Consider the following 26,757-nt stretch of genomic DNA (forward strand, 5'->3'; position numbering starts at 1 on the left):
GATAAAACATTAATTAATGTTGATGTATGCTAATATCATGAAGAATCACTAAGAATCACTATGCGACCACTAACTACCCTGTAACCAAAAAAAACCTTATAGTTATGGTTTTTCCAAGTACTTACCTACGGGACCTTTCGGTGGACGACTCGCACTTGGTCGGTTTTCTTTTTCAACGTGCACGACTTAACAGGCATTAACATAAAATGTTTATGTAATATTTAAAAAAAGACATGTTTTTACCATAAAATTTAATTTCATTATTAAACTACAATCACATAAAAATTTTAAAGCCCATAACAAAAATCAATATAATAATGTGCATAATATTAAAGGTGCAAGGCACTGTTTTACATTTACTTTTTTTGGTAAATATTCTTATAAAATATACTTGAATACATTGATTTGTAAATTATTCATATCACAGAGTCGTCCAGATTCTTGGTTTAGATTACGCGAGTGAAAACGACCGACGAAATTTTAAACGTTAGACAAATAAACAAATTTTTCTTTGCTTTTCTAAAAAGCAAATAAATTATTTCTCGCAGAAACGCGTAAGCGACACGCTATGCAAGGCGCATTGGACAATCTTACTGTGAGTTTGCACTGACGAAACATTTACACAGAAATATGTTGAAAACTCTGCGAACTGCTTTTGCATTGTCGTATAATTTTTTGAACAGGAACTTGTTTGATATTTCAATTAGATCTTGAAATCTATCACACAATTTATAATGCTTAAAAACATGGAGATATTATTCAACATTTATCAAAGGTAAAATTAACTGCTCACGCACCATTTTAACTTATGCAAAAGCACGAATTTAGCCCTTATTTTAAAGGTGAACCGTGCTTTAGACATGACAGTTGACTCGGAGTATTATGGCGCGTGAGAAGTTATTTTGTACGGACTATACCCGATTGTCTGAAAGGCGAACGGATATTCAGCAAAACAAGTAATGACATTCGGCGCTTACGACGACGTGTTAAACATTCACATGTCTTACAGTTTTTTTGAGCAAGCTCAAGGTTACCGCGAACTAACAATGAAAACGTGATACAACTGAAAAACAGAACTTTAGAACGTTTAGAGCGCATCGCTTAAACTATTCTCTGAGTTTTCTTCAATTTGATTTCCTTTTAAGTCAACTAAGGCAAAATATAGGTACATTAAGTATTAATATAATTATTCTAATAGGATATTTTTCTTAACATTAAAATATATTTTATTTAGAAATAAAATAAGTTAAAAACTGGAACGCATAGAGACTCAAGACGCATGAGTATAATACAAAAATACAATTGATTGATTTTGATTTCAACTTGATAACTTTTAATCTTCCAAAAGAAAATATGCAAAATATACCACAAATAATGGAAAATTTTGAGACAAAACCATCTTTACATTTTAAGCTTATTGGACTATTCATAATAATATATTCATAAATGGCATCCGAAGATTATTTTAGTAAATTTGTGATATGTTTCAATTAATTAGAGTACATAATTGTATCTTGCGATAATACCTTGTAATATTTCATTACATTTCTTACAAATATTTTGGCTACTAATGAATACTTTCATTCTACTTTGGATAAACAACTATCAAAAGTAAGTGCGCTTAAGACCTTGTGTATTTTGTGACAGCAAATATACTTTTAAATTACACAAATAAGATTCCGTTACATTTGGCGCACACGACGCTTTTTTTGTTTGGAAACTCCTGTCTCCTTATATCCATTTCACGATCGACCCATCTTAAAAGCTGATCCTTTAAGTGTAAAATAGTTTCTTGGCGTACGACGCCGTTTTGGAAGAATTCTGCGAGAACAACCATCACACCGTTGTCGGTCTCCCGACTCGGATCTCCCAACGGCCTTTGGTGTTTTAGGTAGTTGAATACGAATTTTACCATTTGAACGATCAAGTCTTCGTCTGGGCTCAAGAGTCTCAGCCTCGCTATGTCCTCGGGCACCATGTTCGATAGGACGTTGAAGGCAACCGTCATTAAATTTGCGTAGACGTCTTGACTTAGATTCTCCAGGAGCAAGGCTACGTTTTCAGCACCGGAAGCGCTAACTCTCACTAGTAATGTACCAATTCTAATAATTTCTCCAGGGTGAATACCTACTAACATACCTCTTGGTTCTTCTTCCCTATCGATGTAACCTGTCACAGCTGTAGTGGACGGTGCTATACGAGTGGCCGCGTTACTCGTGTTCACGGACGCCGGGCCTAGGGAAGAGAATAATTGCGTCCTACCCTCTTTCCCTAAACTATACAATTCTGAAGGATTGAACTTATGCATGGAGTTCAAATTCACTTGGCCGTCAGCCGTCATCGAGATGCGCAGCTTGTGCTGGTTTATATCTTTATTTATTTTGAGCACGTCCGCAAAGTACTGGTCCTTGTTCAAGATGTTCTTGATCCCTCGTATGACTTCGGTGTTACCTTGAACGGCACCTTGGACTCTTCGGGATTCAGCGCTGATTTTGTCAAACATTTTTCTGAAAAAAAAAACAAGGAATTTTCAAGGCCTTGCTACCTTGGTCACGCACAGATTCGCGAAATATCTGTCATTATTGAGCACGGACAAGACAACGAAAAATAATCGGTTAAGCGAACTGTGAAAAGTGACAACAGACTTTCCCATTTATAATATCAGTATTGATGGTAGAAAAACATAAACGCCTTACTCCACCCCGTGCCTCTATCCACGGAGAGAAGTTAGACAAAGAAGTCAACAGAATAAACATTAATATTTTGCGTAGTAGTGGATCTACTAACCTGTGCCTGTTACTCCTGAGAGTGGAGCGATACTCGTTGATGGTGCTCGCTTGCGCGTCTTCGATGATGTTTTGCGCGGTGCGGTTGGACACTACAGCGTGACAGAAGAATAGTGTTGCTGCTGAGAATTGGAACAGTTCTAGCGTTGTTGGCGCTTCTCCGTGCTTGCGATACTGTAAAAAAACCAGATATTTTCAAAGTCTAGTCATTCAAAGCCATTTACTCAAAATAGGTGCCACTGTATACTTTTTGAACATCCAAATTCAAGTGATGAATTGTTAAAGCCAATAAACACATGCCCTATAATTTCCGCGAAAATGAGAGAGGTTTAGGCTTTAGGCTATAGGTCACCACGTGAATGCGGATGCGAACTTTGGATAACTTTAAGATCATTACGGAAAACTCTCAGGCATACAGAGTTCCACACGATGTATTCCATAAAGCAAGTCATATTTTTATCATCATATGTCATTAGGAGCCTGGGAATGCCCGGGATTGAACCCTATACTCCCATATAGGAATCTTACCCAATAGGCTATCACCGTTAGGGCATGATGACTATAATAGCAACAAATTTTTTTTAATTCATTATAGGCAAGCGCTTGACCACAATCACACCTGATGGAAAGTGATAACGTGGCCTAAGATGGGACGTATTTACCTAGAAAATATGAAGAATAGAAGAGAATACGAAGTTTACCTTAAGTATAATATGCACCAAACTGTTGAGTACGCCGGCTCCGCCAGTGACTAAGTTCGCGTGTCGGAGGACTTCCACTGATACGGCCAACACTTGCCCCGTCTGGAAATAACAAATCGTAACACACACGTACAGTGCCCGGCAGGAAATATTGTACATCGAACTTTAGAAAGAGATTTCGGCTTTGTAGAGTGTTGTCTCTGCCACTCATACCTATGTGACGTTTCTTTGGTCTCAACGATTGAATTCTCGGCACGTTCGGTGGGACGCTTTAAATCGGCATAAAAATAACTGTTATTTTTTATGGCACATCTTATCCAGTGAACTAAATGTGTATGCGCATATCTGTGGGCTAGCTGATGCCCGTGACTTTGTTCGCGTGGATGTAGGTTTTTAAAAATCCCGTGGGAACTCCGATTTTCCGGGATAAAAAGTAGCTTATGTGCGAATCCGTGGTATAACTATTTCCATTCCCAGCCAAATCCGTCCAGTAGTTTTTGCGTGAAGGATTGACAAACATACACACAAACTTTCGCCTTTATAATATTTTATAAAGCCGCCAAATTGCACCTACCTGCCTATATTTTGTTTTGATTTGTATGCGTTTTTTCTGTATTAATTTTGTGGTGTACAATGAAAGTATATTCATTCATTCATTCATTCATTTTATGGTTTATACTCACTTTGGTCATATTGGTGCCGGCGGCTGCGGACTTGGACAGCAGGCCGCTGGCGGCGCCGGCCGCGAGCCCCACGCTGGACGCCGCTATGTTCAGCCAACTGCCGCGCGCCTCCGCGTCCGTTGGACTTATACTCTGAAAGAATATTACTATGATACATCATTATCGTAATTTCAGCCAATAGTAGATCGCTATTTAAGCGATAAGGCCGCCTATTGTACAAACATCTTTGATTTTAGTAAAAATATAAGTCTGTATTAACTATTATTAGCTAATAGCTGTGATAGCCTAGTGATTAGAACGTCCGCCTACTAATCAGAGGTCGGGGGTTCGATCCCGGGCACGGACCACTAACTTTTCAGTTATGTGCGTTTTAAGCAATTAAATATCACTTGCTTTAACGGTGAAGGAAAACATCGTGAGGAAACCTGCATGCCTGAGAGTTCTCCATGTTCTCAAAAGAGTGTGAAGTCTGCCAATCCGCATTGGGCCAGCGTGGTGGACTATGGCCTAAACCCTTCTCATTCTGAGAGGAGACCCGTACTCAGTAGTGGAGCGGAAATGGCTTAATCATGATTAACTATTAATAGAAAATATGTAAGTATGTACTTACTAATGATAGTGGGTTTAAGCGCACGAGTATAGATTTATCTTTGTGATTATGTTGATAGTATGGTGAGTGATGACGCAATCCCGTCAATAACACTATCTCACACATCCGTGGTAATTATATTTCCATTCAATTTGTATATTATTTTCAATCATGACGCAATCATCTACACTAATATTGTATATCGAGTTTGTAAGTTTGGATGTAGGAGGTAATCTATGGAACATTAATCCGATTCTGAAAATTCTTTGACATATATAGAGCCCACTCTGACTTTGCTTAGATTTAAGACAGTTAAAACGAGACAGAGGTATATCTCTCACATAAATCTGTCTCGTTTTAGCTCAATCTTAAGCCTCAGCAAAAAGTGATCTCAGCTTTTATTATTGCTGCAGGAAGTAGTAAATAAGTCAATACCTGTTCATGCACACGTCTGTCGTGTAAATGCAGAGAGGATCGCACGAGGCCGTATATCCCCGTAGCGACGGTTGCTACAGTCGCTCCGATGAGCACCGCGGGGCCAATAGGCGTGAAGGCAGACACTCCGAGCACCCCCACCGCGCCTATCGAAGCCACTGTGCTCGCTGTGTCCACCGAACTTAGCACCCTTGCGGTGAGGCCTAGGTTTTGTAGGAAGTAATAAATAAATACCTGTTCATGCACACGCCTGTCGTGTAAATGCAGAGAGGATCGCACGAGGCCGTATATCCCCGTAGCGACGGTTGCTACAGTCGCTCCGATGAGCACCGCGGGGCCTATAGGCGTGAAGGCGGCCACTCCGAGCACCCCCACCGCGCCTATCGAAGCCACTGTGCTCGCTGTGTCCACCGAACTTAGCACCCTTGCGGTGAGGCCTAGGTTTTGTAGGAAGTAATAAATAAATACCTGTTCATGCACACGCCTGTCGTGTAAATGCAGAGAGGATCGCACGAGGCCGTATATCCCCGTAGCGACGGTTGCTACAGTCGCTCCGATGAGCACCGCGGGGCCTATAGGCGTGAAGGCGGCCACTCCGAGCACCCCCACCGCGCCTATCGAAGCCACTGTGCTTGCTGTGTCCACCGAACTTAGCACCCTTGCGGTGAGGCCTAGTGCTGCAGAGGGTGCGACTGTTAGCTTGACTGCAAAAGTATCCTCTCCCTGTTAAAGAAAATTGCAATGAAAAACAGTAATTCATATTCTAAGGAGGAAGATTAGTTTTCATGGAAACATTTTACTAACTCTTGTATACCTAAATATTGGTCTAATATCGTGCAATCCTTTTGTGATTTGACAACGTTCTACCAGCCAATTTTAATAATTGTTTTTTTTTAGTGTATGTATTAAAAGACGTCGAGGCAGGCGGAGACATCGCTGGCGACACGAACTCGATACCTATATACCGGCCTGGCCCCAAATATCCCTAGAAGATACAGGTGGAAGGAAGAAAGGGAAGCCTTTGCCCAGTATTGGGACAGTATGGGCTAACAATAATAATAATGTATTAAATCCTTTCTATTTAATACATTGGGTAACATAACATTCTGACAGAAATAATGAAAAAAACACAATCATCCTCCCTATTAACTATGTATAGGTATTCATCATCATCATCATCGCGTGCCTTCTTCGAAACGAAGTTTGGCGATCATCATCCGAAAAGCTTCTCTATTAAAAGCCGCCTCTTTCAACTTCGGGTAACTAAGCCCTGTCCACCCCCTTATATCGTCCAACCATTTACGTCTTTGGCGACCTTGAGCTCTTTTGCCTGCAATTCTCCCTTCCAAAACTAATCTTGGGAATGAGAATTGTCCTCCTCTCTGTAAATGCCCAAAGAAAGCGAGCTTCCTTCGCATGATGGTGGACATGAGTTCTCTCTCTTTGTGGACCAATTCCAGTACCTTAGTGTTCGGTGTAAAACTGTTCCAGGTTATCTTGAGCATTTTCCTGTAGATCCACATTTCGAAAGCTTGTAGGCGGTTAGTTGCTTCCTTTTTGAGAACCCAAGTTTCACAACCATACAAGAGGGTGGACCAGACATAGCACTTTACAAGGCGGCATCTCAGCTCAAGCTGTATTTTGTTGCTGCAGAGGATTTTGGACATCTTGTGGAACATGGTTTTGGCTTGGCTAATACGGCACTTTATTTCTTGTAGGTGATCCAGATCCGAAGTGAAATACCTACCCAGGTACTTCATTTTCGGGACCACATCCACGCTCTGGCCCCTCAATTCCAGACGGAAGGGACTTTCAGGCCTCTTCGAAATCAACATTGCCTTCGTTTTACTGACATTAATTGATAAGCCCTTAGCTTCTCCCGCTCTTGATACTTCGGTAAGCAGCTGTTGCAGTCCGGTGGCAGAATTAGCAATCAGTACTGTATCGTCAGCATATCGAATGTTGTTTACGCATACTCCGTATTATTATGTATAGGTATTGTTAAGTTGTAAAAGTTACCTCTTGTATTACACCTTGATATTCCCCGTCTTGTGGGGCAATGAGAACACACTTGGGCAGTGTATTGTTAGTCAAGTACGAATCCCAATCCTGATAAACTCTTGCGTTTTCGTCTACGTAAACTTTACATGTTTTAGCTGAAACACAAACAAAATCTTATGAGGCATCACATATTATCATAATATCTACTTTGTTAGTAAACTTTGACACTACTCACTAATACTCACTAATAATAGAAACCCCAGAATATTATGTACTATTTATTGCATATTGAAATTAGTCACTCTATTTGAATAAACTTCTTCAGGTGCAACTTGAGAATAACTCAGATCTTTTCAGTTCTGCTAAACATGGGCGCCAAACTGAACAGTTATTTTTAAGCCGCCATTTTTTTATCGAGGAACCTTCATTTTCAAAGGAATATAATGTTCTTGATATCAAATCAACACCTACCTCCAACAGTTGTAGGAATACATTTCCTGACTCGAAACACAGCAGTACACCAAATATCAGTATCAGTACGTTGGTGCAAGTCTAACCAATGGTTGGACGGTTCCAATTGGTAAAATTTGACAGGCTTTGGCTTTGCACAAACAATTAATAGTACAGACATGTAAATGTCTTCATCATTTTGTGAATATTTACCTAAAACAAAAACATTTAAAAGTTAACTTTGTTAATCTCAAGTGGTTAAGAAAAAATAGTGTACTAATTTTGAAGAAATATGAGATTAAATGTAGTTTTATTTAAAAAAGAACTAATAAAAGTCACAATCATATACAGGCTTCCAGGCTGAGATGTATAGAGTGTAATTTGACTTTTGCTCAGACTTTAAACAAGACTAAATCTGTTTTAACTGTCTTAAGTTTGAGTAAATTCTTCACATACATCTAAAAGAATCCCAGGACAGAAAGTAGTATGAACAAAGTCAAAGTATACTCCATAGATTTCAAGCTTAGTCCAGTCATATGCAGTAGGATTTAGGAACCACAGCATCATTATCCTAAAAGCTCCCATCATTATTTGAAACTGTTGAAAGCCCCAGCAATGCTGAGAGAGTAGTTAAGAAATTATTCTTACTCTGTTCACATAATTTATCATACACATTCATGACCCGTTCTTTCTGTCTCGAAGTGTAGCCTTCTAGATGAGCATTCTCTAAAGATGAATCAAACATATCGCCTTCAGAGGTTGGACCCCCAAACAAGGCAAATGCTATATTCTGCAACAAGTATTTTCGATTGCTGAGCTCATACCTAAAATGAAAAGGTTGTGTAATTAATCACTGTGCTGGGGGCTGAGCCATACCAATTGAACATATTGTAACATGTTACAATGTAGTTTCTTGCTGTCTTCTCAGTAGGAACTGCATTCCGAACCAGTGGTAAATTATTTGACAGTTCAAAAGCACTTATAAAAGTTTATTTGAATAAAAATCTATTCTATTCTATTCATATAGTCAACATAGTGACTCAAGCCACTACTGTGTTAAATTTTTGTTACAGTGTTATAATATTATCTATGCAAGTCCTGTTCTACACCATAGATAAATTACATAATACCATCAAGTAAAGCTTTGTTTAGTGGGTAGGTAAGCTTTTGTTTATTGGTAGTCAAGTTAATTTAACAAGACATACAATTTAAAAAAAGCAGCAGCCTCACCTGGTGACCTATAACCTTAACATATGTCTAAGGGCCTGCTCTGATACTATATCTATACAGGGCCATTCAGAAAAGCAGTAGAAAAATCAGCTGTTCCATACAAAAATCAACAGTTTTGTTGATTATTTCATTTTTATGTACTTATTAAAAAAATCTGTTTTGGTTGCCAAATAAAATAAAGAATAATGGAACAGCTGATATTTTTTCACAATTTAAGGGTTGGACCTATAGTTAAGTGTTTAAATTTAAGGAGGACTACTGCAGTGATCCCCTTATGGGTTCCTCCTCCCTGTATGACTTTAGCCTAGCAGTTTTTCAGAAAAATAATAAACACCCAATTTCTAACTCTAAACCCATATTTTACCATATTCATCATGAGTAAAACTGTAGACAGTACCTGTAATTATAGACAGTAGAAAATAATAAAGGTTAACTCTTACTTGACCCAATCATAGTCTGGCAGATTTTCAAAATATTCTTGTTGGATTTGTACTGGTGATAAAATTGGTGGGTCAGCTCCATTGTTTCCATCTTGCATGATCTGTTCCAGCTCCATTTGCGATGGTTCCAATGATAAATGATTGTTTTCGGTCATGTTTTTAACTCGCACACCTCACACAAAGATAATAAGAAGGATAAAAACAATATCACCAATATTATGATTTTCGGCTACAAACATAGGTGAGGTACAGTATATAATGGTGTTATTTAATTTTAAATAAGCAAGAAATTAAAATTATGCGCACTTTTTAAGTTTCATTGGTTTCACAATGGGATCATGGAATATTTTGATCACTTTTGATTTTTGGATGACATTGACATTAAATAAAGGTAAACAAAGAGTGACGTTAGAAATTGGATTGGATGATGCAAATGAATGAAACTCGCAAAATGTAGGGGAATTCCGCACCACTACGCTGCATGCAGTGTTTTCACCATAGACTATGTTTTCACTTACAATTTTGGCTTCACCCTTTTCTATAGGAGTTTGTTTATGTAATTAACTACTACGTTTAAATTTTTTCCCCTAATAGCCTGCTTATAACAATTTTTATTTTAAGACAATTAAAGTTTCACGTTTTTAACATCATTGATTCACGACTCTTAATCTTGAATCTCGTGATAAAGAAGGGTTTGGTCATGCCATTTTCAAGTTATGATGATTTCCTGTCCCATACGATAATAATAATAATTAAAATTAATTTTAGGCAGAATAAAAAACTTTTTCATTCCCCTTTCAAACCATATTGAGCCTTTTAAATAAATCTCAGAAATACAAAATATAATACCTATTCACATTAGGTTTAGACAAAAAATCAGAGCTATCCCCTAAAATTATCCTAAATCCATGTCAACCTAAGTTCTAAATCGTACGATCTACCTAATAGTCGTTTTGCCCTAAAATAAGGCGAAATCCCTAAAGGGGGAAACAATTCTGCTTTCACAGCACAGCTCCACATCCTACTCTATCCCCATATCCTACTCTATGGTTCTGCACTATTTTTTTTTTTAATTTATTTTACAGCCCTGGATATCACTCCTTTAAGGCCGTTCTGCACTATGGTGGAAGGATGATGACGAGTAACATCGCCGATGGGTAACTTTAGAAATGTTTCAAACATTCCAATCGATATTATAATAGATGGATAGAAATTATAAAATAATAATTTATTCATCTGTAAAAAATATTTTTCATTAAATTGTGGATCACATTTACAAACATTTTAGTTATTAATTTTATACGTATCTTGGATAGAAAAAGCTAGAACTCACAGCTTTAAAACTACTAACAAAGTAAAAAGACATAGTCTATGAGTCTATTCCTGTTATTTTAAACCTGCCGCCAGAATTTGAATATGAAAATTCCTGTTCTATTCCCGCGCAATGCTCATTGTAAAGCGTGGAACTTATCAACCAAAAATATAGTTAAGTACATTAAACATACATATCTATCCACTAGTTTTTAAATTCAAGTAAACTTATTGTTATAAAAGTGATCTAAGTAGTACCTAATCAAAAGTACCTATCATCTACACAAGAGGCTTGAATAAGTAACTTGGTAGGTATACAACTACTAAAGTACTACATAATTTTATTTTAAAAATTAGTAGACATAGTACCCATTTTACAAAAGTGATATTTGGCCTTGGATTGTTATGCAAATTATTATTGTTTAACTGCTATTGTTCACAGATAAAGACACACAAAGTTTACATGGTTTACATTTCGAAAACAATGGTTTTTGGAAACACTTGTATGGTTTGATTTCCATTTGCCAATTGCCATTGTCATTTCAATGTACGGGATCGTTACCTACTATTATAATAATTATTATTTCAGTTCGTAAAGTCTGAAACATCGTTGTTCAGTTAAAATCTTATCAACCCGATAGTGATAAAGTACAAAATATATACCTACTTACCTATTTCTAGACCGATACGGGCGGGCCGGAAAACCATATACTAGAGGTATTTTATTTACGCATTCAATGGCACTCGGAACTGTGTTGAGTGTTCATATTTTGTGTTAAAGATAAAAAAAATATACACAGAAATTAGCGATAAGTAAAATGTGATTTACGTATTATTTTTCTGTACTGAACTTTTTTTTAAATAAGGGTGGAGTGTGTTCCTAAGATGCGTTATTTCTGTACTATTTTAAAGAGATTATTGTTTTTCAATCCCTTTATTATAATTTTGTTACTATTTTTACTTTTACTAGTGGTTTATAAGCCTGAAATTAAATTACAATACATTTACAAAAGTGATAATAATAATATTATGAACTATGTGCGAATCGAAAACTATGGACTCAGTGATTACGAGTATCATAAAAGGATTATCGATTTATATAATGAAAAACGTAAGGTAAGCTTGGAGATTTATTTTACTGGAATGATTGAATTTGATTATAATTTCAGAATTTAGTTGTTATGTTTCTTATACCGACTCATAATATTTAATAAATAATTATCTACTCTTAAAAATAACTAACAGGGTAGAGTAAGGTCTGCTTTATGGGACTATAACTTTTTCACCGGTTGAAAAACACATTTCAGTCTACTAAGAAGAGCCGGTAAGATAGAAAAGCAGTTCGAGATAGATAGATAGGCACTCTTTTCAGAAGGCTACATGTTGTAATAATAAAATATGCACATCAATGTAACAAGCCGTTGTTTTCTATTTTGTGGATATTGTTAGGTAAGGGGGTGGTAGCCAAGGGGTAAAGATGTGGGCCTTCTATTACGGGGGTTAGGAGTTCGATTTCAGGTACGCACCTGTAACTTTTCGGAGTTAAGTGCGTTTTAAGAAATCGATTATTACTCTTATGTCTTATAGTAAGGGCCTGCACACATTGCAGGATGGGACGACAGAGGATTTGAAATTCATCAATGGAATTTAATAAAAATAAGGCGTATATTTCAATGCTCGGCGATTGACTTCGGAGCATCGCAGCACAGTTTTCTTTGGATCACCGAGCATTGAAATATATTATACCATAGTGAGTATACCTGTAAAGTAAAACATCGTGAGGAAACCTGCATTCCTCAGAGTTTTCCTGTTCTCTCGCATTTAGCCAGCGTGATGGACTATGGCCTAAATCCCTCTCATTTTGAGAGGAAACCCATGCTCAGCCGGCAATGGGTTAAATTGTGATGTTATGTAACAAACATTTTTATCGTATTTACTTTTAGTTAGCTCGTAACTAAAAGCGTTTTTCATTTTAGAAACCTGAAACAAAGTCTAGGATTTTGAGAAAAGTCTGCTGTTTCAGGAGAATAGAAAGATAAATTAAAATCAATTGTTTCAGAAATGGAGAACATCGAACTTAGGATCAATTATGTTCCTAAACAATTCAGGCGAAGCAAGTCAACACATTGAAATAAGACAGGAACGAACTTTCGTAGTTTTAATATGGAAGTATTGGAAATGGCTGGAAAGCCGGCACGTGAATGGTTTCAATGATACACGGTTAGTAGGTGGGGGAAAAAGCATTGAACTGAAATCTGAACTAGTAACAGAAGGGCTATTTCAAACGAAAATCGTTTTTGATGAAGCTATGATACTAGGTGTCAAGATTTTAGCAAGAACAAGTTGCAGCTCGCAAAAACTTTTGTTCGGAACGACCTGTATGATTGTGCTTAGTAGCAACTAGATATTAGATTGGGCGCGTTTGGAACCCTCGCAACTTTAGTTTTAAGTTACGTAATTAATTATCACCACTATATCGTACAAATTTAACAATTTCGACCATCGAAAGGAGTATAATTGTACCTACTTTGAATAAATGATTTCGACTTTGACTTTGATTACGTATTCTGAGATAGAAACATAGAGGTTGTACTTGGGGAAAAAGTTGATCGCACTCAAGGCAAGTAGTGTAAGGTAGAGGTCACTGTAGGTACCTATTATCCTTTTTTGTTTTACATTTCGGTTGGTACCTAGTTACCTACTACATACCTTTAAGTGATTTGTATAAAAAGAGATTCACGGCTTATCTAATGACTCATTACGCATTAGTATAATAATCGTGGTCTCTAATGTTATTCTTCATCCGTGTTGTTCTGCACGAAATTTAAGGGTATGAGGTCATATCTACAAAATGATGAGTGAATAATATTACTACGAAAACCTTTAGGGTTTGTTTTACGTTACTTACGGTGCAGTTTCGACTATTAACTTCTTGGGGGCCCTGGGTTCGACTTCCAGCTTTGTCGATTTAACAATTTATTACTTCTTTGGCCTCGTTCGGTGGGAGATTTTGACCGTGGCTAGTTAGTATTTTCCCAACAAAGCCTTCTCGCCATTTAATTAGGGTTCCGTAGCTCAAAAGGAAAAACAGAACCCTTATAGGATCACTTTGTTGACTGTCTGTTATCTGTTTGTCCGTCCGTCCGTCCGTCGTGTCTGTCAAGAAAACCTATAGGGTACGGAATCTTCGAGGTGCACGAGTCCGACTCGCACTTGGCCGGTTTTTTCCGGTATGATGAAGCTTTGAAACCGCGGGGTAGGTAGATAGGTATGGCTTTAATAATCTTATCCGTCCGCCCACCCCAGTATCTAGACTGCATCGATCGCAACCAAAAACACTTTGGCTGATAACATAAAACCTACAATACAAAATAAATGGTTTTGTTTACGTAAGCAGGCACATAGACAGATAAGGTACAAGTACAAACTTAAACAGAACTATATTCACTATCTTAGAAGAACCTTGTGTTGGCAGCACCTCGTTCTCACGTCCGGTGCTGGTCGTTATGCTGTGGTCATGACGTCAGCGTCCCCTCCATGGAGACTGAAAAGAGGGCGCTAGGGGGACGATGTGGCGTGGAACGACAAGCGACACTTTCTGTTTGCGCTCCGACCGGTTTACATTGCATTATACGGGTTGATTTAACTATCTGAGAGTTTAATTGATAACATCAGAAGTGTGTAGTAACTTACGCTTTGAGGAAAAATCGGTCGAAACGCAAACGTACTTTTTCCATCTAGAGGTCTTCAAGTGCCAGGACACCGTCGGCCGCGATGGAAACGTAATAAGGTATCTCGTAAAGATACCGAAACTGTGAGTACTTTGAATAATTATTAAATATTGAGTGAATATGGTTTAATATTATTCAATCTTATGCTCAAACTTTTGTATAGTCAGGTGAGATAATTCGTTACTAGACTCTAAGTTGAAGGTATCAGGTAAAAGTCTGGTACGATTTAATATTGCGTACAGTCTATAAGTGGCCCGCGTGGAAATAGTGATTGGTAAACGAAATTGTCTTTTATTTTTCAAATTTAAAGGAATGTGTTTGAAAAATGGTTAATTTTTAATTTGTTTGAATTTTATTTTGGAACAAAATGTTAAATTCACGGTTGTGTCAACTTTTTTTTTTTTAGTTTCAAGTAGTCAACTATTATAGTGGGTCAATTATTATAGTAGCATCAATAATATACGATAATAATTTAAAAACGAGTGACGATTGAGCTAGTTACTTACATAGAAGTTTTTATAGTAAAAATATTAAACACGTGGGTTGTTCACGTGACGAACAAGTTTAAATGTGATGGTGGTAGTGGTAAAAGTAATCAAAGAGTGTCATAGGTTAGTCAAACAAGTGAAATGTTAGCTCAGATATAAGTCATGATAACCAAACCCGAACTCGTATTGTAAGTAAATCTTACATAATAATATGTGGGGTAGGGTAAATCATAAAAAGTGTATATTTTCGACACATGTCATGAGGCATTCATAGATTCCGGAAGTAGTTGTCCGCGTATATCAGAATCGTTAGTAAAGGAATTTCAGTTTAAAACATTTATGTCTCAATAAAGAGCAGAAAAGTCCTTTTAGATATCAGGAATTACAGCTATTTACATTTACAATGGTAGGTACTTACGCACATGATATCAAATGTCATATTCTAGTACTTCGTATCTACATTAAATAATTGTGTGGGTAAGTAATAATATCCATACGTTTACAATACTAGTTTTAGGGAAGAGATGTTTTCGTAATTGTTCTTCTTTTAAAGCATAATTGGGAGTATATAATCCTGTTATTATTTTCCTTATAAGAATACAAGTTTGAAGCGCGTACGAGTGACTTATATTTAGAATTTTCGTATCTTCATAGAGGTAATTCTTTATTTTTTCTTTATTTGCATTCATGTCTAACATCATAAAAAAAAATATATATACTTATAATATTACAACATGAAGCCCCGCAAGGGCGTTGCAAAGTACAACATAGGTAAATAATTAAAGGTAATATTACAATTCTATTAATTGCCAAACAATTACGAAATTATGAAATACGAATAACAAAAATTATGAATTAATTATATGGGAGCTTTCAAATTATGTCCTACTATAATTAATTAGTCTTAAAAAGGACTTACAAACAAAAAGTGCTTTACAAAGTTATTAAAATCTTCTTATATCGTATCATCGTATTATTGAGGTCTATTCATTCAAAAGTTCTTGCACACTGTAGTAACATTCTTGGATTAGCCATTTTTTAGTTTTGGTTAAATATTGTTTCTTTTGTTTCATCTATTATTATTATCATACTGGTTACTTAAAACAGTAAATATTTAAAAAGAGCCTTTGTTGCAGTTTTAAATAAGTACCTTACAGTTTTATCTTAGTGCTACCTACGTAAATAATTAATTAGATAGATAATAACTTTAAATTATTACAGTAAAGATTATTTACATATGAAGTTTTAGTTCTATTTTGTATATTCTGCGTGTCCATCGAAATTTCGACATAATATTCAATATAAAATATAATAGAAGAGAATAGAATAGAATAGACAAGACAAGACCAGACTAGACTAAAATATAATGTAATATAATAGAATAGATTATAATTCAAGTAAACTTGCAAATGCTTTTGAATCGTCAAAATAATTTACCATACATTCAATATGAAGTTTGACTAGAGCGTTATAATAATATTAGGGCGTACTTTTGGTATGCAAGATGAATAATTCTACGTAAGGTTTATTTTTAAAGATAAAGCCGAAGGTCTTTTTGTTGATACAAGGGATTTTAAGCAGAATTGCAAAATATTAACATTTCTTTGATTCTATTTTTACGTTAAAGGTATCTACCTATTGACTAGGGAGTAATAACTTGCTCGGACGGAATGTAACAGAGTGATCCGATTTGGTTTATCCTCGAGAAGAGTACTGTAATAGTAGTAGACTCGTATACACATTGACCTCTGAAAGCATTTTAGCTATTTTTTTTTGTCCATCCAAACATAAAACCGTTTTGTATACATACACAAGTCAATTAGGTTGAACTAGTACGAAGGTAAAAGGATTGTACATTATATTTTAATAAAATAGACACAAACAGACTAGTATCGATGAAAGTAATATTTCTCTTCAGAGTTAGAACTATTGCCTGTATTGTCTGTTCAAAAAAGTTTCGTTGTATTTGTTAGGTACCTGCTTCAGAAACAAATAATAATTATTAATTACAGATTGTAGTGTGTATAATATGATAACGAAGCTTTATTTAGTTTGTAAAGTTATAGTAAGTACGTCATTAATAATGCAAATTGGAATAATATTGATATAAGTTTGTAGTTAATAATATTACAAATTATTAAGTACATATATTATAGTGGTATCTTGTGTGGACTCTTTTGGGTAAAAGCTGTGACATTTGCCTTGAGTAAAGAAACATTCTAGTCCAGATAGCTAAGTGGGTATTATTAATTTGGAAAATTCTCATTTAAAAGATTACAATAAGAGGGTAGACAAATACAATATTTTTATGCTCTCAGCTGCAATTCTGTGCTATAATCAGGACAGGCCGAAAATAATAAAGGCCGAAATTATTATTATTGTTTGATACTAGAGTAATTCATGAATTAAAATAGTTTGTGGGTTGTAAGATTATATTTGGTGAATGGTGACCAACCATCGTAATTAATAATGCAGTGAACTAGTGAAATCATTAATATAACTGCAGTTAATATTGATTAGTTTAAAAAGTGATAATAATTATTTAAAGTTAACATTGATAGTACCAGCTTTACAATCAAATGATCTGGTTATAATAATAAAGCATTGATAGTTAAAATAAAATGGATAAGATTCTTATGAGATCAAATAACTTGTATTATGAACTAGGCACCAGTGATCCCTTGCTTTGATGCCCGGTAGATAAAGATAGTGTGGTGATTGCATACGTGGATGAATAGTGTCGGGGCACTGTGTGGGTACAAGATGCTATGGCATTGAGTATGTGTTAGAATTTAGTAAAGAACTTTGAGATTTAGTAAAGAGGTATGATCTGATTTTAATCGTGAGTGCTAATGCATTGATTCTTTAAAGAGTATTCATGGAGTATTAAAAACCGTGTTGGCAAGGCTATTTTGTGTATTATGTTGAGTAATCTATTCAAAATTAAGTATGTATAGCAACATAATTGATATAGCGAGCCGTGATAAAATTTTGGAAGGTTAATTAGTGGGAATATTGCACCATGGATATCACATTGGGATACGAAGCTTGAACTATGATAAAATATTAGAGGGTTAATTGGGAATATTGTACCATGAATATAAATTGGAAATTGATTTAAGAAATAAGACGCTTGAACTTGAAGTCGAACTTGGTACGTTTAAGTGAGCGAAATGCTCTTTAAGCGCAAGTGGTCTTCAAGTGGTCTTCTTCGATGCTTGGAACTTGAAGGCAACTTGATAGTCTTAAGTGAGCGAAATGCTCTTTGAGCGCAAGTTGTCTTCACCAACTTGGTACGCTGAAGTGAGCGAAATGCTCTTTAAGTGCAGGTGGTTTTCAACTATGACAAACTTGGTCTCCTAAGTGTGGCAAAGTCCCTTTAGGTGGAGTTGTCTAGTTGTTTAAGTTGCAAGCGAAGTATAATTGTAAAGTGTTAAATGGTAACGAATGTACAATATTCCTTAGGAACCTTACGAGTATGAAACTACGACAAACTTGGTCTCCTAAGTGTGGCAAAGTCCCTTTAGGTGGAGTTGTCTTGTTGATCAAGTTGCAAGCTATCGTATGATTGTTAAGTGATAAGTGACAATGAATGGGCAATATTCCTTGGGAAGTTAGGAAGGATCCTTAGAAGTATGTAATGTAAATGAGGTGTTAACGGTTGTCTATTTTGCAGTAACTTTATCCCGACTCGTGGGGTGCCCGGGGCGGGCACCATGCAGCATGGCCGTGTTGGCAGCACCTCGTTCTCACGTCCGGTGCTGGTCGTTATGCTGTGGTCATGACGTCAGCGTCCCCTCCATGGAGACTGAAAAGAGGGCGCTAGGGGGACGATGTGGCGTGGAACGACAAGCGACACTTTCTGTTTGCGCTCCGACCGGTTTACATTGCATTATACGGGTTGATTTAACTATCTGAGAGTTTAATTGATAACACTTGTAAAACATGTGAGTGTATTGTCAGAAGATACGATAGCTAGATATTTTATAAAATATACAGTTCAGTTTACAAAGTGCTCGCTGTATATTCCAAAATACACAACGCAACGTGGTTTATTCAACTGGTTGCTATCATAAAAAATACTTTTTTGTTGCTATTTTCGAGGATACATTTTGTAGAATCTATGAAACGTGTATGAAACTTACGCTACATGCATCTGTTGTTATTATTATTTTAATATCTAACAGGTACCTTCAAGACAATTCAAGGTTTTTATCCTGATGCAACTAAAGTCAGACGTAATTTTAGTACTGAAAAATTGAGGCTCATGCCGCTATGAATGCTAACCTAACCTAACTTATTTTACGTAATTTCAGGGAAAGTGATCCTTTGAGCGATTGCAGTGTTAAGAACTGTAAATTCACAGGGAATGATGACGAGTTTCCAACAGCCGATGCTGTGGTCGTCCACATACAAAAAGGCGTATTTCCAAATGTTAAACAAAGGAATCGAAACCAACGATGGATATTTTTGAGTGACGAATCCCCGGTCAACTCGTTTTCAATGGCTAAAACTAGACCCAAACTTTCAGAGCTGGCTTACATTTTCAATTGGTCTATGACTTACAGGTAACATGTTTTTAATTTAAAAAGTTTTTTATACTCTACTATACTATGACTCTTTATTAAATCCAAATAAGCGTTAAGCTTGTGCTAGGAGAGGGCGGGAACGGCAGGTACAAGTGGCACATTGAGTTTTGAAATCCCAACAAGAAACCTATTTCCTGTAGTCATCGACCATCAGTAGATGTCAAGCAATGACTATCTACGTAGAGTATTGTCATGGATGGTTGTGATGGATTTTTTTGGACCCTAGCCAAGTCTAAACCACAAACTACTAACATAAATATCTCATTACTCAGGTATTAGGTACCTAATAGTAATTTAATTGAAGCCTCGATAGCTCAACGGTTGAGGAGCGGACTGAATTCCGAAAGGTCGGCAGTTCACACCCCACCCGTTGCACTATTGTCGTACCCACTTCTGGTACAAGCTTTACGCTTAATTGGAGGGGAAAGGGGAGTATTAGTCATGATTAAGCATGGCTAATATTCTTTAAAAAAATATTAATTACCTACCGTGCCCATAACATTGAATTCACTATAAAGTAAACTAAGGTACGAGTATAGATACCCTACGGACCACTTCGAGTCGTAATTGGAACTTTTCATGTCTTATTAGACTCTCTCGTACACATGCCATCCCTAATACCACGATAAGCGCGACAATGAGCTCTAAAACTCCCATGAAGAGTTCTTAAGAGAAAAGACAGTCTTTAAATTACCTTGCACAGACTCTCGGCGCCGTGTGGCATATCGCGTTGGTCGCATCTTGCAATACGGGGTTGTTTACAAAGATTGCTTTTGATAAAATCTGTATATTTGTTCTTGTTTATTTACAAGGAAGAACTAGAAGCGAAACTTGCCTTAGATTTATGTGATTTAACGTAGGTAGGTGTTTTTTCTTGATGTAGCAAATAGGAGGGAAAATAAGGAAAATATCACAGATCAGGGAAGGTGATAGCGTCAGAGCAGTTACGTACTCATCCAATCCGAATCGATGACTCGGATGACGGAAGTCGAATATAGTGTGTAAGCTACCATACAAGTAGTTCTATGTATGATTACTTCGGATTTCGGAACGTATTTTCACGGACTCGGATCGGATGCGTACGTAACCGCCCTTAACCTCCTATTTTGGGGTCCAGGGTTCAATACGTCTAACTTTTCGGAGTTAATATCACTTGCTAAACGATCAATCAAAACATGCATCGTGTGGAAATCGGTATGCCTGAAAGTTATCTATCATGTTCTCATAGGTGTGTGAAGTCTGCCTTCGAACTATTGGGTTAGCTGTTAGACTATTAAGCAGATATGGTAACAATATTTTACGTAGGATGTCTCTCAGCAATATAACCTGCATAACTCAAATTGCGGAAGTTATCAACTTTCAAATGGAAATAGGTACTTAGCTTACTCTGCTAGTTATATTTCTAGTGGACACTCTCACAGTAAGTAGGCTAAGTAAAAATATGTATAGGTAAATGTCTAATTTTATTACTTTTCTAATTGGGGAATTATTGCTCTGGTAAAATTACAGCTTTCTGTTTTAAGCTTTATGTTAAAAGGTGGTCACAAATGTAGTCCAACGGGTGACGATTAGCGGCCGAAATTGTTGATCTATTTATCTGTAATCTTTCGTTAAGTTACTTAGCAACATTGTTATTTATTGAAACATACCATACATTGGCAATCAATAACGTTACTTAGTAACTATTACCGACAGATTGCAAGGATTGATTGTTAATTTCGACCGTAAATCTGCGGAAATTCAACTTTCTACTAAGTTTCGAGTTTTGGAAACATCAAACCTTTTGTTCCTAATCCCGCACTTGAAACCATACAATCCGTATTTTTCGACACAAAACAAATTGTAATAAATTCTCAATTTCCTCAACCACTAAACCCTACTTATTTTTGCTTTGATTTATTAGGAAATATTTTTCAGAAGCGATTCCGACGTGCCCGTACCATACGGCCGAACGATACCCTTACAAAAACCGATATTGAGTGCAATAACGGAGGATTCTTTGTCTACATTGGTTCCGTACTGGAATATCAAAAACTGGGATGTATTGGTTGCAATCCTTATATCGAATTGTGGAGTATCCAGGAGGATGGATTACTTGAATCAGTTAGAAGAGCATATGGCTGTTGATGTGTATGGAAAATGCTCGTCAAATCACAAAAAGAGGTAACTGACTGCTTTATCCTTATGTCAACCATAGTCGGCCTGCTACTGAGCACGAGTCTGCTTTCACAATGTGAGGGTTTAGGCAAGCCGTGGGTCAAGTACGGTTTTACCGACTTCAAATCCGACCGACCTTAACGAACATCATGGACAACTCTCAGACATGCAGGTTTCCTCACGATGTTTTACTTCACCCTAACACCAAGTGATACCTATTTTATTTCACAGAATGAAATGAAATGAATCCCAGATCTCCTAAATAGGGACTTAAAACTGGAGGCAGCCGATATTATAGTTACAAAAAATATGAATTAGGTTATCAAGGTTCTGTCATGAGTGCTGTAGTTTCAGCTGGTGTCTAGGAGAAATTTTGTTTACTCTGTGTATAAAACACGTAGAAATTTAGTCCTTAAATAAAGTTTCCGATTGTTGTTATCTCCTATTTTGTCAATCCGACAAGATTCATACGAATTAGATACATTTTCAACAAACTAGCCAGAGTAGGAATGAAAAAGGGATTTGTGGGAAGATTAGAGGAAAACCAAATCGTGCGGACCCGATCAAATTAGACATAATGTAGATGTAACCTAAAAAAGGTTGCGTATTACTTCTTTACCTCGACTCAAACTTACTAAGAAAAGGTTTTTCTTTCACACGTAAAACCCCGAAACAATATTCCCTATATAAAGGACTAGATGATGCCCGCCACTTCGTCCGTGTGGATTTAGATTTTTTAAAAATCCCGTGGGAACTCTTTGATTTTCCGAGATAAAAAAGTAGCATAATATGTCCTTCCCCGTGATGTAAGCTAAGTGTGTACTAAACATCAAAATCGGTTAAACTGTTGGGCCGTGAAAAGCTAGCAGACAGACAGACACACTTTCGGATTTATAATATTAGTGTGGATTATACTCGTAACATTATTTGTTTCAGCTGTCCTGGACATTTCAGAGCAGATTGCAAGTTGATGTCGAAATATTTATTCTATTTAGTATTCGAGAACTCGCAATGCGACGAATATTTGACTGAGAAGTCGTTTTTCCACGCCTATAAAAAAGGTGCCATACCTGTGATAATGGGTCCTTCAGTAGAGGTCTGTGAAGAGCTTTTACCGCCCGACTCATTTTTACACGTAGATAATTATGATAGTGTTCAAAAGCTAGCAGATGATATGATCAAAATAAGTCGAGATGATAAACTTATTCTTAGCTTCCATCGATGGCGGAACGATTTTAGAATCGCCAACGAACATGGTTACTTTGGCTCGAAATCTTACCACTTGTGCAGGGTATGTGAAGCTTTGAATTATAATGATGAGGAGAAAAAAGTGTATGATGAAAATAGTTTGAGCCTCTTTTTAGACCCAAAGTTGTTATGTCGAGAATAAACTAAATCACGTCATCCTAGATTTAAGGTAAAATAGACTATATTATTGTGTAATTTCTTGCTGATATCATCATGTAACATACTTGTAAAAAGGATTTTATTAGTTTATAACACGAAAAACAGTATTATTATTTATTAAACTTTGTATATGAAATGTTAAATATTAAGCTTGTATTTTACTTAAACGTTTTTCAATTTTTTATTTAACTCTTTCAATAAGTTTAACCGATAATTTTCAATTTCCACTGATAGGTTACAGCAACGCACTATGGAAAATCGAGGCCTGTTTCGGATCAAAAATCGATAACTTTTTTTATTACAAAAGATTATACTGTCAAATTTTGCACTAATATAGATTAGTATATAGGTAAGGCTTGAAATTTAATGTGTTTTTATTATCATTTATTTTTAAAAAATAGATTAAAAATTAAAATAAAATTCAGAGTACCAAAAAGTACCTTTATTTTTCTTTTTAAACTAACAATACAATCTAATGATGCGTACAAAACTTAATTATTTTATTCTCAATTTCAAAATACAAATCAACATTATAGAAAAATACTAAATATAATGTTTTAATATTAAAATTATTACTTATAACTCTTAAACAATAAAACTGCAAGAAAAAAGTTGGAAATAAATTAACGTGAATTTAAAATAAGTATACTATTTTTGTCGTAAAATTGCATATTACAGTTACTACACTCTTATGCTATACTATGGGATGCCCGTGGATTCGCCCGCGTGGATTTTGATTTTTTAAATCCCGTAGGAACTCTTTGATTTTCCGACATTTTCCATAGTGTAACGTTGCGTTGTACAAAATCCACAAACCTTTTTTTACTTTCTCAGGGTTTTGAAAGTTCTCCCGAGGGATTGTGCGTGAGAAATATAAATTCGCTGTTCATTGTACGATAAATAATGTCTGGATTATTATTCGGAAGACACGTCTGTTTGAAATATGGCACAAGTTTGTTTTGTACCAGTTAGGTAATAGTAAGTAGGTAGTAGAAAAAAAGAAATAGTACTTACAACGCGGTCTGATTAATTACTTCTGAAATTTTATTCATATGATGATATTCGAAAGCCCTTTTCGATCGTCAAAAGTTTTATCCATTGCGTTGCTAATAAATCTGCTGAAGGAACATAGATTGATTGCATATAGTTTAACAATTAGTTTATAGTTTATTTAAGTTAGGGTACCAAGGGGTCGAAAGATAGGATAGGAGTTGAATTATATCTATCTAAATCAAATGAAAGATTATTTTATTCCCAATCCAAACATACCAGGTTGCCTTATCAGAAAAGCAGAAACAGTAAAATTTACATCTTAAATCTAGGCAACCTAATACAGTTGGATTGGGAATAAAATAATCTTTCATTACGCATAATATAAAATTTGATTAAATACCTTTTGAGTTTGTGAGAGAAAATTAAATAATACTTATAAAATAACCTAGCTAAGTAGGTACCTAGACTTGTAAAAATATATCCATAGGTACCTACAGCCAGCTTTGAGGCGCGGCCTCCTTACACCCAAGGTACAAAGGTACGAGTAGGTATATTAAATATTTTATTTAATGGGTAAGTATCTATAAGAACGAAGATTGCTCGTAGCAAATTTGACAAGCGCAACGCTAATGAGAAGTTCACTAATCCTATTAAGAAGCGTCTAAGTGCTAGGGAAATCTTGCTCGTCTATTACGTTAGATACTACGTCGGAGTTAATTGTTTTAAGAAATACATGTCAGCTCATAACAGGCTTTAGATCTTAGTTAATTTTAAGAAGCGAGACCGTAAGGCTTTGGAATGATAGGTATACAGCGAGTGACAAAGCTCAAACTACGGAGCTATTCTTCCCCTCAATCACGACGGCACACCAGACCCTAAAGACACTTGAATTAACTCCTGTGCTTGTGCAGGTGCTGACCGGACACGGTGGATTTGCCCAGTACCTGCACAAGTACAAATGTAAGGATAATCCGGACTGCGAGTGCGAGCCGGACAAGGAGGAGTCGGTTATCCACTTGCTGGTTGATTGCCCTAAATTTGCCAGGTTGCGATTTGACCTCGAGCAGAGAACTGCGAAACGAGTGTCGATCGACAACCTGACGACGCTAATCACCAGCAAGCTGGATCAGGGACTCTTCCTTCAGTTTTGTGACAAAATAGCACAGGCAGTAATAAAAAGGAACAAAGCATAGGTTGGCCATAAAGATTGGATGTATAATGCCTATTATAATAATAAGCTACTTTACGCCAATAAAATGGTCAACCTATGCATTGACCATTTTAGCCTTAAACTAAACTCAGACAGAACCCCTTACCAGTCCCATAAAGTCTCCGACCGCCACATCGGAGGTCCCGTCCGCTTATATAAAAAAAAAAAAATATTCTAGGAGAAGAACTGAATAATTCAATTTGATACGAAATTTTGCTATAGAAATCTAAATATACATTGCTTAAATCGTTTTTTATTAAGACATAGTTATGTGGTACAGAAAACTAAGAAGGAAATAATACTACGTGGAGGAAATTACTGACACGATTTCGAGTGAAAGATTTAAATGTACCTACTCGTAGGTACCTAAATTACAAATTGCAAGCTAAAGGAAAGTTCACTAATCTGGTTAAGAAGCGACAGCTACTAATTAGTACGACGAAAGGAAGATAAATAGTTAAAGTCTATGCAAAAGTAATAGAATAGTTAATAGCATAAGTTAGTACCTATACTTTTCGCTATAGCCGTAATAGCCTAGTGGTTAAGACGCCAGCCTCCTATTAGGGAGGTCGGAGTTTCGATCCTGGGCACTTATAGGAGTTATAATATCACGATCACTTGCTTTAACGGTGGAGGAAAACATCGTGAGAAAACCTGCATACCTGAGAGCTCTCCATAATGTTCTCAATGGTGTGTGAAGTCTGCTTATCCACACTGGGCCAGCGTAGCAAACTATGGCCTAACTGAACCCTTCTCATTCTGAGAGCAGATCGGCGCTCACGATGTGTCGATCAAAAAACGATCAAAAAAAAATCTTTGTTACCTAATGTAGGCATTTTGTAGTTGGGCTGGCATAATAAGGATTTAGTTCCTTATTTATCCAGCCCAACTACAAGTTAACCCATGACGCTCCCCTAAAAAATCCGTTAGTTGAACAGAATTTTCAAACTCTTGGATCGTAGTTAATCGTCGAAATCGTCGTCGATCGTAGTTGAAAAATGTAAAATTGTTGAAAGTAATAAAAATGCCAATGGTTGTTCATTATGAATTTAATTGAAATTCGAATGAGAGTATCCCGCCCCACCGTAATAATATTCGGGAAGATTATCCCTTCATGTCGGTTTAAACTTTAGTTTGTGGTAGGCAATAAACCAAGCATCGTTAAATGTTATTACCATGAAATTACCAGGATTTTCATTCGGTTTTAATTTCAATTTATTATTGCTTGCAACAGTAGATATTATCTGCAAATTTTCTTACATTGTAAAATTTTCTGAAAAAAAATAGTTCCTACCGGATTGCTAGGTATACAGTGTACTGTGTAATGTAATTTTAAAATAGTCAAACTTTTTTGGACTTTCCACGACACTAATATTGCATTCGCTATAAAAAATTATAGTTTCATTTATGGATCATTAATTAATAATGGTTGTAGGTAACGTTTCCGAATTCATCGCAATGCTATTGCAATGATTAAAATCAATTTGCTAAAGTATGATAATGCTGAATGTGGAATTGAAATTGAAAATGTCGTTAATTCAAACCTCACCCGTCGA

General features: G+C 36.2%; 2 protein-coding genes across 3 annotated transcripts; one reads left to right on the forward strand and one right to left on the reverse strand.

Annotated features, from left to right (window-relative positions):
* Positions 1-234: 234 nt before the first annotated feature.
* LOC123872196 lies at positions 235-9,609 on the reverse strand. Its single transcript, XM_045916372.1, has 9 exons — positions 9,316-9,609; positions 8,294-8,469; positions 7,667-7,858; positions 7,214-7,350; positions 5,663-5,917; positions 4,171-4,302; positions 3,488-3,589; positions 2,788-2,960; positions 235-2,507 (listed from the first exon to the last, which is right to left on the reverse strand). The coding sequence occupies exons 1-9, from the start codon at positions 9,468-9,470 to the stop codon at positions 1,664-1,666; spliced, it is 2,166 nt and encodes a 721-aa protein (XP_045772328.1). The 5' UTR covers positions 9,471-9,609; the 3' UTR covers positions 235-1,663.
* A 1,450-nt stretch (positions 9,610-11,059) lies between these two features.
* On the forward strand, positions 11,060-23,130 carry LOC123871776 (4-galactosyl-N-acetylglucosaminide 3-alpha-L-fucosyltransferase FUT6-like). Of its 2 annotated transcripts, none has more exons than XM_045915716.1 (5): positions 11,060-11,742; positions 12,686-12,846; positions 19,162-19,413; positions 21,355-21,597; positions 22,528-23,130. In XM_045915716.1, the coding sequence occupies exons 1-5, from the start codon at positions 11,512-11,514 to the stop codon at positions 22,979-22,981; spliced, it is 1,341 nt and encodes a 446-aa protein (XP_045771672.1). In that variant the 5' UTR covers positions 11,060-11,511; the 3' UTR covers positions 22,982-23,130. The 2 variants fall into 2 exon arrangements, with proteins under 2 accessions (XP_045771672.1, XP_045771671.1); XM_045915715.1 differs by having other exon boundaries at positions 11,062-11,742; positions 21,352-21,597; positions 22,528-23,129.
* Positions 23,131-26,757: the final 3,627 nt, after the last annotated feature.

Source organism: Maniola jurtina, chromosome 14 (assembly GCF_905333055.1).
Source record: "Maniola jurtina chromosome 14, ilManJurt1.1, whole genome shotgun sequence".
NCBI classification, from domain to species: Eukaryota; Metazoa; Arthropoda; class Insecta; order Lepidoptera; family Nymphalidae; genus Maniola; species Maniola jurtina.